The 12268-nt window shown below is 43.3% G+C and overlaps 2 protein-coding genes and 1 long non-coding RNA gene across 3 annotated transcripts; all 3 read right to left on the reverse strand.

The window, feature by feature from the left end:
- Positions 1–805: 805 nt before the first annotated feature.
- On the reverse strand, positions 806–5922 carry cfi (complement factor I). The gene is made up of 15 exons (XM_072696075.1): positions 5907–5922; positions 5806–5835; positions 5668–5697; positions 5372–5395; positions 5231–5260; positions 4865–4897; positions 4702–4722; positions 4130–4159; positions 3977–4006; positions 3178–3204; positions 2924–3060; positions 2478–2581; positions 2010–2290; positions 1242–1343; positions 806–1084 (listed from the first exon to the last, which is right to left on the reverse strand). Exons 1-15 carry the CDS (start codon positions 5920–5922, stop codon positions 867–869), a joined length of 1113 nt encoding a protein of 370 aa, XP_072552176.1. The 3' UTR covers positions 806–866.
- A 21-nt stretch (positions 5923–5943) lies between these two features.
- On the reverse strand, positions 5944–7377 carry LOC140576722 (uncharacterized). Its single transcript, XR_011981751.1, has 3 exons — positions 7336–7377; positions 6672–6701; positions 5944–5973 (listed from the first exon to the last, which is right to left on the reverse strand). It is a non-coding gene; the product is annotated as an uncharacterized lncRNA (long non-coding RNA).
- A 35-nt stretch (positions 7378–7412) lies between these two features.
- Positions 7413–10119, reverse strand: LOC140576610 (complement factor I-like). Its single transcript, XM_072696076.1, has 6 exons — positions 10063–10119; positions 8914–9322; positions 8639–8786; positions 8236–8414; positions 7805–7918; positions 7413–7682 (listed from the first exon to the last, which is right to left on the reverse strand). Exons 1-6 carry the CDS (start codon positions 10117–10119, stop codon positions 7522–7524), a joined length of 1068 nt encoding a protein of 355 aa, XP_072552177.1. The 3' UTR covers positions 7413–7521.
- Positions 10120–12268: the final 2149 nt, after the last annotated feature.

Consider the following 12268-nt stretch of genomic DNA (forward strand, 5'->3'; position numbering starts at 1 on the left):
CACCCCCATCTTCAGCTTCCGGTCGACTGAGTGTGTGAGCTACACTGGGTGTCACTCTTGGCCTTGTCCTGCAGTAACACTAACAGCTGGACTTCATCTTAAACTGGACTCTGAGATTTCACCATTTGACTAATTTAAGACCATTATTATAAAAACTCCGGGCACTGGGTTTGATTCCCAGCAGCAGTCCCTCAGCACTTAGAGTCATATGACCATTTCGGAAACGTACAGAACATGCAGCAGAACCGGTCAGCATGCTTCCGTTAGCCTGTACATACATACTCTTCCATGCATGCAAACACACCCACAGAGGTGAACTTCTGAACTTTCCTGATGCGGTCTTTAAGAAGTCCAACTAAAGTTTGGGAAAAACGGGGACTTCCAGAGTGGAAGTGTTGGCTCCGTCACCCGGAGGTCACAGGTTTGAACCCTTGCAATATAATTCTGTATTGAGCTCCAGTGGTGTTACATTAGCAGTATTACCTAAGGAACACCAAGCTTGCCTTTATCCTCGTGGAACGTGCAGCATTGTGTGATATGTGGATCAGGCAGTGTATTTCTAACCAGTTCCTGTACTAACTCAGCTTTTAGAGCTGTGAAACTCTTCAGATGTCTGGCTCCATTCACCACCACTGTGAACTTTGTTTATACTGGTGCAGTTGCCCTTTGAATGAGGACAGAGTCTCTAGCTGGTTTTGAGAACATTTTAATGGAAACGAAGGTTAAAAATGTTGGACAATGACAATAAACAGCTTTCCGTTCTAAACATCTGCAGTAAACAGAACCCTGTAACCTACTGAAGCGCCACACTGCTCTGTCAGGGTTAAAGCCAGGTTACTGTGGCCTCTGGAGCCTCTCGCTCTTCCTCAGTGGTTGTACTTGGTGACCGCAGGCCAGCCGGTGTGGAACCGGATCCATTCAAAATAATGGGCCACTTTAGTGTAAACGCCAGGGTAATCAGCCTCCCCACATTTCTCCCCCCAGCTCACAATGCCCCACACGTACGACAACCCGCTGGCATCTTTACACACCAACGGACCCCCAGAGTCACCTTGACAAGAGTCCACCCTACCGTCCAGGTCACCTGAGAAGGTAAACACAGGTTAGAGTTCATCAAACCACTTTCATAGTTAAGGGGATGGTTTACCGCTCTTTACTTGCACATCTATTCACATACACACACACACACACACACACACACACACACACATACAGGCACACACAACAAATATACCACATACCTGCACACTCCATTCCCTCATGGAGCCTGTCCTTGTAGTACTTCTTGCATTCTCCAATAATCGTCACATTGGCCCATTTCAGAGCCTCTGCACTGCGTCCCTCTTCAGAAACACACAGAGAGCGTTCCTAAACATCAGCTTCCTCTTATCTAACCCTGATACCACAGCTGTCACTACAGCACCAATAGCAAAACAGTTGTCCAGAGCGCTTCTTTAATTTCTGGGGCCTTTTAATGTATCTTGTGGGATCCAAACTACTAACATTTGCAATATATGAAATATATTAGTATTGAATACATTAAAGAAATGATGTTTATCAATTCTAACCTCTACCTACAGATGAATTCTTCAGCCCAAGATGTCAGGCTCTGAATGAAGCTGTAGAGTTGGTCCTATCAACATTGGAACTAGTTTCCCAGAGGGAAGAACTCGTGCTAATTTGTTAAACGGGATAGTGGGCTTTTTATAGGCTCTGTCGGATCACTATAGATACCAGAAAACCTTTAGGGAAAGCCAAAGTAACCAGAACCACTTCAAATGTTTTGCTCCAGCAAAAGGTTGGATACTTACATAATGAGAACAGTTTTGGTAGGAGGTTCTCTCAATATGATAAATGGACATGAACTAATAAGGTCAAAAAGGTCCATTTTAGACTTTAGATTCAGGCAAATGCATTGAAATGAGTGTCTATAGTAACCGAAGGCTGATAAACACTGGAGTGTGCCTTTAAGCTTAAAGCATGTACCAGTCTTACGATAGCTGCCGTACCTTTGTTTCTGCCCCAACCGGAGATGGTACAGGTGTCCCCAGGCTGGAACTGCAGAGTGGACCACGGCACACACACTGACCTCACCGCAGGGTTGGGGTTTAAACACACTTTCTCGTTGGCTAACTCCTCCAGCTGCACCAGCGCAATGTCGTTTTGGTAGGTTTGTGAGTTGTACTCCTTGTGGATGATGATGTTTTTCACCGGAACGATGTCAGACGTGGTCTGCTTAGAGTACTTCTTCCACAGAGAGAACTTAATATGGAAGTTCTGAGGTTTCGGCCTACACACACACACACACACACACACACAATGAATGCCCAACAGAGGATGGAGTTTCGTTAGTAAACTGGGCTTGAGCTTGAGACTAGAACTCTGGCTTTATAATCAAGAAGCCTGTAAAGTTTACTGGGATACTCCGCTGAGGTAATGATGTAATGAGGAATCTTGCACTCGACTTGACTGGTTACCTGACGCAGTGGGCAGCGGTCAGAACCCAACAGCCCCCCAAGTACACGCCCCCGCAGTGGATACTGCCCTCCTCCTGTACTGCCACCTGCCACTGGATTTGAGTCTGTACACAAAATCCAGAGGTCACCAGAGGTCAGAAAATGCAACTAGGAGCAGCCTGATTTACACACTGTTTAAAAGCTATTTATTATTGTATTTTTATTTATTAAAACAGTTAATGATTTATTTATTCCAAAAACTTTGTTTTTCCCCAAAAATGAACTAAACATTTAAAACAACTTTTACTTAGTTTATAGTTATATATTTATATTTAGTAGATATTTAAATGTAAATTTTTTTATATTAAATATGTCTTAAAAATGCTTATTGTGCAGGGACCTGAAATTCATTTAAATTTAATTGTTTAATTGTGTGTGTGTGTGTGTGTGTGTGTGTGTGTCCTGACCGGTAAAGACTCTGCTCCTCCCACCACTCGTTTCTTGCGGCTGCGTTGTTTATCCTCCTCTGTCCTATAAACATAATCCATGTTTGGAATACCACACTCCAGCTGTTCGTCTATGATTTTCCGAACCTTCTGGATATCTGACACACATACACACACACACACACACACACACACACACACAGCATGGTAGTGTAACTGTGTTACTGCTGAATCACACAGTTCATGTCTGAATCAAAAAGTTAAAGAGGGGTTACCAGTCTTTGGGTTCGACCAAACAGGCTCTGAAAACAACAACCACAGCACAAATTAGCATATCAGACACAAGCAGTCAGAGTGTAAGAGTAGGGTTTTCAAATCCTCCCGTTCTGACGTCTGAACCACATGCCTAAAGTTCTAAAAGCTCCCTCACAGAAAGGTCTTCCACCTTATAAATGGTGGAGGGATACATGCTGCAGGGTGTAGTGCGGCGTAAAATAGTCCCTAAAGAAAACTGTATTAGTTAAGATTCTCTACTATGTGTACACATGTAGGTACACGTGTAGGTTCACGCGTGTAGGTACAGCTGGGACCAAAACCGGGCCGGTTCACTATTTAGGGTTTGCCATTATGTAGTAGAGTCTTTAAAAAATTATAATAAAATACAGTGCATAACAGCAATCCTAAAATGCACTGCAACAAGTAGTGCACAATACTGGACCCTAGCAGATGAGGAATACCCATATTTGGTTTGAAAGTTCACGCTAAACTTTCTGAGGACTGGGGTGAAGTCTCCTCAGCGCCCTCTGCAGGCTCGTTAAAAATGTGAGTAGTGGATTTATTAAAGAAAAACATTGGGTTTTGAAGGCCTTTGGAAGATTCGGGTAGGGGTGTGTTTATGACAGCAACGAAAAAAAGCTCTAAAAAGCAAAAGGGTCCCAAATCATGTACTACCCTCAGCAGTGCTCTATATAGGGATCCAGATTTTTGAATGTAGGGACAGTAATAAATAACACAAATAAACAATTTACTGTTAAATAATGTCAGATATGGTTATTAAAACTACTCTGCTGTTACCTTTAACCGGCTTCACTCCAGCAGAAGAGCCTGAGAAAAACACAGAGAGCTGGGTTAGTCGAGGCTTATGGCCTAATCTGGGTCAGGGAAACCAGCCCAAAACATGCTAAAGTGCTTCAGTTTAGTGAACATCACACGTAAAGCTGCTGTTACCTTCATCAGGCTTTACTTCAGCAGGAGAGTCTGCGAGAAACACAGAGAGACAGTTTGTCTTTTTTTCTAACTGCAGATTTAACAGTTTTCTCCTCAGTTTAGTCATTATCTACTCTCCAGTCCCCCCATCACACGATGCTGCCAGTGCTGAGAGGGTGAAGGCTAGAGCAGTCTTCCTCAGAAACACATCTTTTTAAACTGCAGCCAACTGAACACCACTGAAGCTCAACACGCTTAGAGGAGCTAACACACACTTTCACTGTCTAGCATTGCCCATACTGAGTGCTGGGGGAGAGGGAGGACAGTCCTTTTAGTGGGACAGTGATGCTCTCTGGGACTTCTGGCCACTGACGGATGGCTGTGGCATCATCAGATATCGAACACAGTCAGAGCTGGTTGTAACTAAAACTCCAATACCATCTATAGCTTCATGTCACGCCTCTTGCTGGTAATCAGCATTTACGGTCTGACTTAAAAACATAAAAAGAGTACAAACTTGATTTGAATTAGTGCCTAGTATTAATTATCAAATTAGATGCAAAAGGAAAGCATGTGTGTGTATGTAGAAATACCTTTTCCAGCTTCATCAGGAGCTAAAATGAGTGGAAAAATAAGTCAGGTTAATTACAGTAATATACAGCAAATAAACAAATGTCAAAAAAAGAACATGCCAGTATCCTGTAGAGGCATTAGAAATACTGCGTGTGTGTGTGTGTGTGTAATGCCATCACTTACCTCCTGTTTCAGGCTGTACTTCTGCACATGAGTCTGTAGATAACAATTCACACCTGATTAAAGTGTGCATTTTCACACATTAACACAAGAACATTTGTAGAATGTAGAAATTACAGCACTGTCTATACACAGCACCCTCATTACTGAGATGAGATCAGTGATAAAACAGTGTACATTAGCAACATTAGCCTAGCATCTCCTGTTGTACACTAAGAAAGCACACGTCAGGCACCAAGCATGTCTTGACTGACTGACTGAAGGTGGGCTGATACATTGATTTCAAGCATCTTTATATATCATACAGTTCTATCCTAAACAGCATACTGCATAGAAGGTGTATGTAGAGGCAGGTAGAGCTGCTATTACCTGTGAGAGTGGGCTTAATAACAGGTGGGCCTGAAATGGGCAACACAATAATATATTATTATTTACACAAAGACCCACTAAAGAAACACAAAAATGCACAGTGTGTGTGTGTGTGTGTGTGTGTGTGTGTGTTATTGATACCTCTTTCAGGTTCTACATGTGAATCTGAGACCACAAAGACAAAAAGTTAGTGTTCTGAACAAACAAAAATGCTTGTATCTCCAAACAACAGCAGCTTTACAGAAAAAGGAAAAACCTTCTTCACTTTCAATGGAATTCAATGTAAACAGATTAATTTTGGAGCATTTCTATTGGTCCATTCATCATAAAATTGTGTGGGGCCAACATGGAACCTTAGCACAAAACTTTCTGGTTCCCAGTTGGACCACATGGACACATGGGTGGCATCAGTGAACATCACATGGAGCTTCTGTTACCTTGATCCGGCTTCACCACAGCAGGAGAGTCTGAGAGAAAGATGGTGAGAGTTAGTTTTAAAAAAGCATTTCAGTCTAAGCTTAGGCCAGGTCAGGAAAACCAGTTTCAGTGGTCATCACACTTAAATCTGCTGTTACCTTGATCCGGCTTCACCACAGCAGGAGAGTCTGAGAGAAAGACGGTGAGAGTTAGTTTTAAAAAAGCATTTCAGTCTAAGCTTAGGCCAGGTCAGGAAAACCAGTTTCAGTGATCATCACACTTAAATCTGCTGTTACCTTCATCAGGCTTCACTTCAGCAGGAGAATCTGTGAGAAACACAGAGGGGCATTTTTATTCATTTCTATCTGATGCCTTAACTCCATTTTCTCCACAATTCAAGTAAAAGCTAGCATGGTGTTCCTCCAAGACAAGAGAAGCTCCACCACAAACTGCAGCTAACACAACACCACTGGAGCTCAACACGCTTGGAGGAGAATGCTAACAGCTAATTCTGGTACGTCAGCTAACAGTTGGCTAGAATCTCATCACTTCAGCAGGAGAGTCTGAGAAAGACACAGAGAGCTGGGTTTTAAAAATGCATGTTACACCCAGCCACTGACGGATGGCTGTGGCATCACCAGGGATGGAACCTGCAGTCTCCTGATGACATTACCGTGGAAGTGACTGTTTAACCCAGCAGTGAACGTCAATGACAGTGCATGCATGACACTAATATTATTAGCACAGTTCGATTTTTATGACTACACATGTGTGTTTGACAGCCAGCTCAATTACAGTAAGGCATACAGTAAATTAACAATTTCACAGATACGGTTATTAATATCTCTGCTGTTAACTTTACCTGACTTCACACCGGCAGGATAGAGAGAAACAATGGGAGCAGGACTGAGAAATGTTTCTTTGTTCTAGGCTAATGGCTTAATCTGGGTCAGGGAAACAATCCCAAAAAAAGCGGGTTCAGTGGTTCAGTTTCAGTGAACATCACACATAAAGCTTCTGTTACCTTCATCTGGCTTCACTTCATCAGGAGAGTCTGCGGGAAACATGGAGAGAGCTAGGTTTTATTCAGAGTCTGGTTAAAGAAAGAGTGTGTACTTCATATCACGCCTCCTGCTGGTTATACCTATCAGCGCTCAGGGTCAACAGCCCCACTTCTATATGCCCCTGTACTGAGTCACTCATATCAGCTTGGACTGTTTGAAGATGTTGGTGTTCTTCAGGTTGCATCTCAGGAGTCATTGAGCTACTGCAATCAGCAGTTACATAATCAATTACGACGAGTGAGCCAATACCTGTGGCAGCCATTCAGGCCCCAGCCATAACACTCCCACCACCATGTTTAACAGATGATGTGGTATGCTTTGGATCTTGGACAGCTCCGATTTGCTTCCCCACTGTGTTCTTGCCATCGCTCTGATTCTAGTTAGTCTTGGTCTAATCTATTCACAAGACCTTTCTTCAGAACTCTCAGTACCTTCTATCAAACGGGCCATCCTGCTTTTGTAGCTAGTGCTTTGCATCTTGCAGTGTACCCTCTGCAGTTCTGTTCATGTGGAAGTCTTCTGCAGACAGTAGCTATTGGTAATTGAAAAAAGTTTACATGTGTGTGAATGTGTGTGTGTGTGTGTGTGTATGTGTGTGTATGTGTGTGTGTTCCTACTACTAACCTTTTTCGGGTTTCACATATGATTCAGCATCTGACTCAGTAGCTGAAAAAGAGAATAACACAGACAGAGAATGAAAATGAATGAGCTCTTCAGGACGGCCTGCTCTGCTGTCAGTCTGCTGACTGAGTGCTTGCTTTTTTAACACCTGTTGAAACACCTGATGGGGTGTCCACATACTTTTGACCATTAGTGTATGAAAGTCAGAGGGAATGAGTAAATATTACTGGCTTTATTAGGCCTTGCTCCAGGGATTTCATCCTCTCCTCCGAGACAGTCTCTGATGCCGTCCTGCACGGCGTGGGACGGAATACACACTCCAGGCTTACAGTAGAACCCCATTTGGCAACCTGAATAAACACACACACACAAGTCTGGATAAGTGATAGATAAGAGTGTAATAAGCAGAAAACATAATAAGCAGACTCCTCATGTATGAAATCTTTAGGTTTCAAGCTTATTAAGTACTCACTGTTACAGCACATCTCATCACTGTTATCCCCACAGTGATCTACTCCATCACAAGTGTATTTCCACAGGACACACTTCTGATTCACACAGGTGAACTCTGAACACACCTCCTGCCCTACAGTGAAGAGAAGAATGTAGCTGTAACACAGGGCTAAACAGCTACAGGCTGAATTGAGAAGCTAAACTGCTGTAGGCTGAGTGGGCGGGGCTAAACTGCTATATCCTGAAGGGGAGGTGCTAAACTGCTGTAAGTCAAAATGGTGGGGCTAAAGTGTTGGAGGCTAAATGGGTGGGGCTAAACTGCCATATGCAGATTGGGTGGAGGTAAACTGCTGTAAGCTAAATGGAAGTTTGTGACATCACAACCATGATGGATTCCAAACGAGCTGTTTTTATTTCACGGTCATTCTGATGGAGGAAGAGCACCCTTACGTTTGGTGTAGCAGCTTACTGCAGCAACCTCAGTGCTGTCCTCCACAGCCTGGGGCTCATAGATGGTACACTCAGCCAGGGTGAGCTCAGATCCTGTGCATCTCACACTTATGCACTGAGGCAGCTTCACATCTTCATCGAGATCCTTACTTTTCACCTTCTCAGTAGCAACTGCACCTCTAACCCGAAAGACAAAAGAGAAACAGCAAGGGTTACGATTTCTTTACAGTGTTCATGTGTGTATTTCTATTAACCGGGTTTATTAATGGAAGAGCTGTACATGGGTGATTCCTTTCTTTTTACAGGTGCAATTACCTGGCTGTACTAATGTTATTACTAGAGCGTACAGGTGTGATTACCTGACCCTACAGGTGTGATTACCTGACCCTACAGGTGTGATTACCTGGCATCGTTCTTCTGATGACGACAGACAACGTTTGCTGCAGCGATGTTCCATGTTTTAGTTCCACACACCAGAGCTCTCCCTTTTGTAGTTTTTACCTGAACCACCTCATGACCACCAGACTGCATTAGAGACACCTCAAAACATTCTGGAATACACACATGCAAACACACACACACACACACACACACATGCACAGTAATTATTAATCTGTGTCTTTCTCTCTCTGTGTGTCTGTCTGTCTGTGTGTCTGTGTCTATCTGTCTGTCTCTCACCATTGCAGTTCAAGCCGTAGTGGGAGAACACAGGTTTGTTGGCTCTGCAGGCGGCTGCTTGCGCCTGGCAGTAGTTGAGGTAGGATTTTCTGTCCAGTCCACACACAGTTTCACCTATGCGTGGGCACTGATAAGGCAGTTTACACACACATTGCCCAGAGATGCAGCGTCTCCATGGCGGGCAGAACACTTTCGAGCAGGACAGGTGTGTGTAGTTTTCCCTCAAACACTCCTGCGAGAGCCATTTAGGGGGAGGATTTTTGTGCTGTTGAGGAGCAGGGCCTGGAGCAGGGCCTGGAGCAGGGCTTGATGTGGTGGGCTTTGTAGCACTTGTTTTTGGGGGGGGTGAATTTTTTCCAGGTTGGCTGGGTGATATTTCCTTAGGTCTATTCTTCTTCTTCGAACTCTCCTGGATAAACGCACATCACAGAATAAATTAAAATAAAGAAATTCATATAATAACAGGACATTATGTAACACATACAATGTAAATATACATAGAATAAAAAAGCATGATATAATTAGAAATAATTTATAAATATTAAATTCATATAATTACAGAAACAGTACATGCTTACAGAGTAAATTAAAATAATAACGAATAAATAATTAAATAACACAAAACACACAATATAATAATAGATCACATTAAGATAAATACATCATTATATAATACCAGAACACACTGCACTGCACAGATCAATCGCATATGCCCGTCTATTCAGCCTACAGCAGTTTAGCCCCGCCCACTCAGTATGATGCACTATACAGAGCAGCCATTTGAAACAGAGCTCATTTACAAATATCAGTCGTAAAGGAACATTAACAGATTCATTCTTTGGAAAAAATTATTGTGACACAAACCTCATGAATGGGGCTCAGAGGGGAAACATGGGCTTGAATGATTACTATTAATGCAAAATCAGCTTCTACACGTCTAAGAAGTCCTGCTCTGATGCCTTCACGATAATCAATAGCTGCGATCAACAGTGCGTGCAGACCAAAAACCCCACTTTACATTGGCTTATTTCAATAACAACTACATACACACTCATGACTGCAGCGTTAGCCACCGACACCAGCCAAACCCATTCAATTCATTAATAAATTAATTTAATAAAGTAAAAAAATAACAACAGCAGAACTTACAGCACATCCACTAAGCTGGAGTAGAAGAATGAGGAGCAGGCCAAGGGTGATCCTCATGTTTCCTATTCTCTCTCTCTCTCTCTCTGCTTCTCTGTCTTGTGGACCACTTCTCTCCCTTTGTGTTATTCAACTGGACTCAGCACCACCGGACAGTGCAACAGGCTCCGAAACTGGGTCCCACAAATCATTAACTTCTGTCAATACAGACCACATTGTGTTTACTGGAATAGGCTGACAGATTTCCCAGCAAAGCGTCACATATCAGTCAGCTGGGAGAGCTGTGTGTGTGTGTGTGTGTGTGTGTGTGTGTGTGTAACAATCATCACAACAATCATCACAACAATCATCATCAAAACTAAACTAAAAAAGGCCACTATTTAAATACTGAGCTGTTTTACAGACAAACCTCTGAATTCTGGATTAGGCAGAACATGCACTGTCTGTCTTGCCTTGTGTTTGATTTCCAGTGGCCTTGTGACCTTTGCCCTTGCAAACTCAGCTACAGTGGTGGCTGTGGGCGTTTGACCTCTGCTGACTGTGTCAGGTGACCAATCAGAGAGCAGAAATTTTATCTTATTTGTGTAGTATTTAGTAAGGTGGTCCATAACAGCCCTGGCTTGTGCCAGTAATATGCTGTTGACAGAGTATTAGTCAGATTACATTCACTGGGTCTAATTCTGGACTTGGGGTCTAGAGTGGATCCACTCAATCGTCTGACTTCATTTACAGTACTGACTGTTGGTCAATCACCATGTTGTGCCATGTCTGTTAATATATGTCAGGTGTGTCTAATTCAGTGTATATTTACCTGTTAACCTGGTTTATAGCAGCTGTGATGGACGGTTGGTCCTGTGGAGCAGGGTCTGATTGGTTGAGGCCTACTTCAATTTGAAAAGTTCTTTCTCAAACATTTTGTAGGCTAACAAGTCAGATATTTCACTGATGTTCCATCATGACAGTCCTCAGTTCTTAGGCTTTAGGGCTGTCAAAAAATGCATGTAACTGCATGATATTGTGTTGATCTGTGATATTGTGTTGATCTGCCACAGCTCTGACACTGTCCAGGCATGGACTCCACAAGACCTTCTGTTTTATCTGGACCCCTTTAGACAGGGGCAGTGGTGGCTCAGCGGTTAGAGCTCCGGGCTGTCGATAACAGGGTTGTGGGTTCGATTCCCGGGCTCGGCAAGCTGCCACTGTTGGGCCCTTGAGCAAGGCCCTTTACCCTCTCTGCTCCCCGGGCGCTGGAGTTGGCTGCCCACCGCTCTGGGTGTGTGTGTGTACTCACTGCCCCTAACACATGTGTGTGTGTGTGAGTGTGTTCACTACCAGATGGGTTAAATGCGGAGGACACATTTCGCTGTACACTGTACAGTGACAAATACGTGCACCTTTACCTTTACATATACGGAAGATCCTTGGAGTCCTGTAAGTTGTGAGGTGGGGCGTCTATGAGCATCAGTGAGTTTTCGGGCCCCATGACCCTGTCGCCGGTTCACCAGTTGTCTTTTCTTGGAGGACTTTTGGTGGGTACTGATCACTGCACACCAGGAACACCAGGAAGACCTGCCTTTAGGAGATGTTCTGACCCAGTCGTCTAGAACATCACAGTTCGGTTCTTGTCAAAGTGTCTCAGATTCTTATGCTTGTCCATTCTTCTAGTTTCAACACCTTCATCACCTTCTAGATCTGACTGTTCACTTGCTACCTAATATCTCCAACCCTTGACAGGAGCTATTGGAACCAGATCATCAATGTTCTTTACTTTAGCTCAGTGGTTTTAATGTGATCATCATTGGCTGATGGGCTATTAATGTTTTATTTATAAAATTAAACATAAATAAAGCACAGAATACATTCTTGTTTGAACTCAGTGGATGAAAATGTTCTTGTTTTAAACAACAAAGACAACAGGCACTGAACAACTGATATATATATAAAGAGAGAAGCCCACACACGAGACAGAGAGAGACACTTCTTCCACTTGCTGCCATCTGGTGGTAGATAAGTACAGCATGGCCACAGCACCTGCAAAACCTCATCAAACAGCTCAAACCTCAGAGCAATAAAGCTGCCCAGATAACTGACTTCTCCACCTCACCTTCTTTTAATGCACCTAAATATGGAATCATAAGCACTCTCAAGTATTTAAACATCACCCATCTGCCTCCTGAACTGACCGGAACTGACCGGAACTTCTCGGACA

The sequence above is a fragment of the Salminus brasiliensis genome, chromosome 14 (genome assembly GCF_030463535.1).
Source record: "Salminus brasiliensis chromosome 14, fSalBra1.hap2, whole genome shotgun sequence".
In the NCBI taxonomy this organism is placed as follows: domain Eukaryota; kingdom Metazoa; phylum Chordata; class Actinopteri; order Characiformes; family Bryconidae; genus Salminus; species Salminus brasiliensis.

What these genes read in the sequence shown, in the direction of transcription:
- cfi (XM_072696075.1), bottom strand. An exon ending in TATTAAGCCCACTCTCACAG is followed by an intron (nt 4,898 to 5,230) that starts GTAATAGCAGCT and finishes TGTTATCTACAG; the next exon opens with ACTCATGTGCAGAAGTACAG. An exon ending in TTGGTCGAACCCAAAGACTG is followed by an intron (nt 3,061 to 3,177) that starts GTAACCCCTCTT and finishes TATGTGTGTCAG; the next exon opens with ATATCCAGAAGGTTCGGAAA.
- LOC140576610 (XM_072696076.1), bottom strand. Translation starts at nt 10,119, where the DNA reads ATGAGGATCACCCTTGGCCTGCTCCTCATTCTTCTACTCCAGCTTAGT. An exon ending in CTACGGCTTGAACTGCAATG is followed by an intron (nt 8,787 to 8,913) that starts GTGAGAGACAGA and finishes TGTGTATTCCAG; the next exon opens with AATGTTTTGAGGTGTCTCTA. An exon ending in CATCAGAAGAACGATGCCAG is followed by an intron (nt 8,415 to 8,638) that starts GTAATCACACCT and finishes CTTTCGGGTTAG; the next exon opens with AGGTGCAGTTGCTACTGAGA.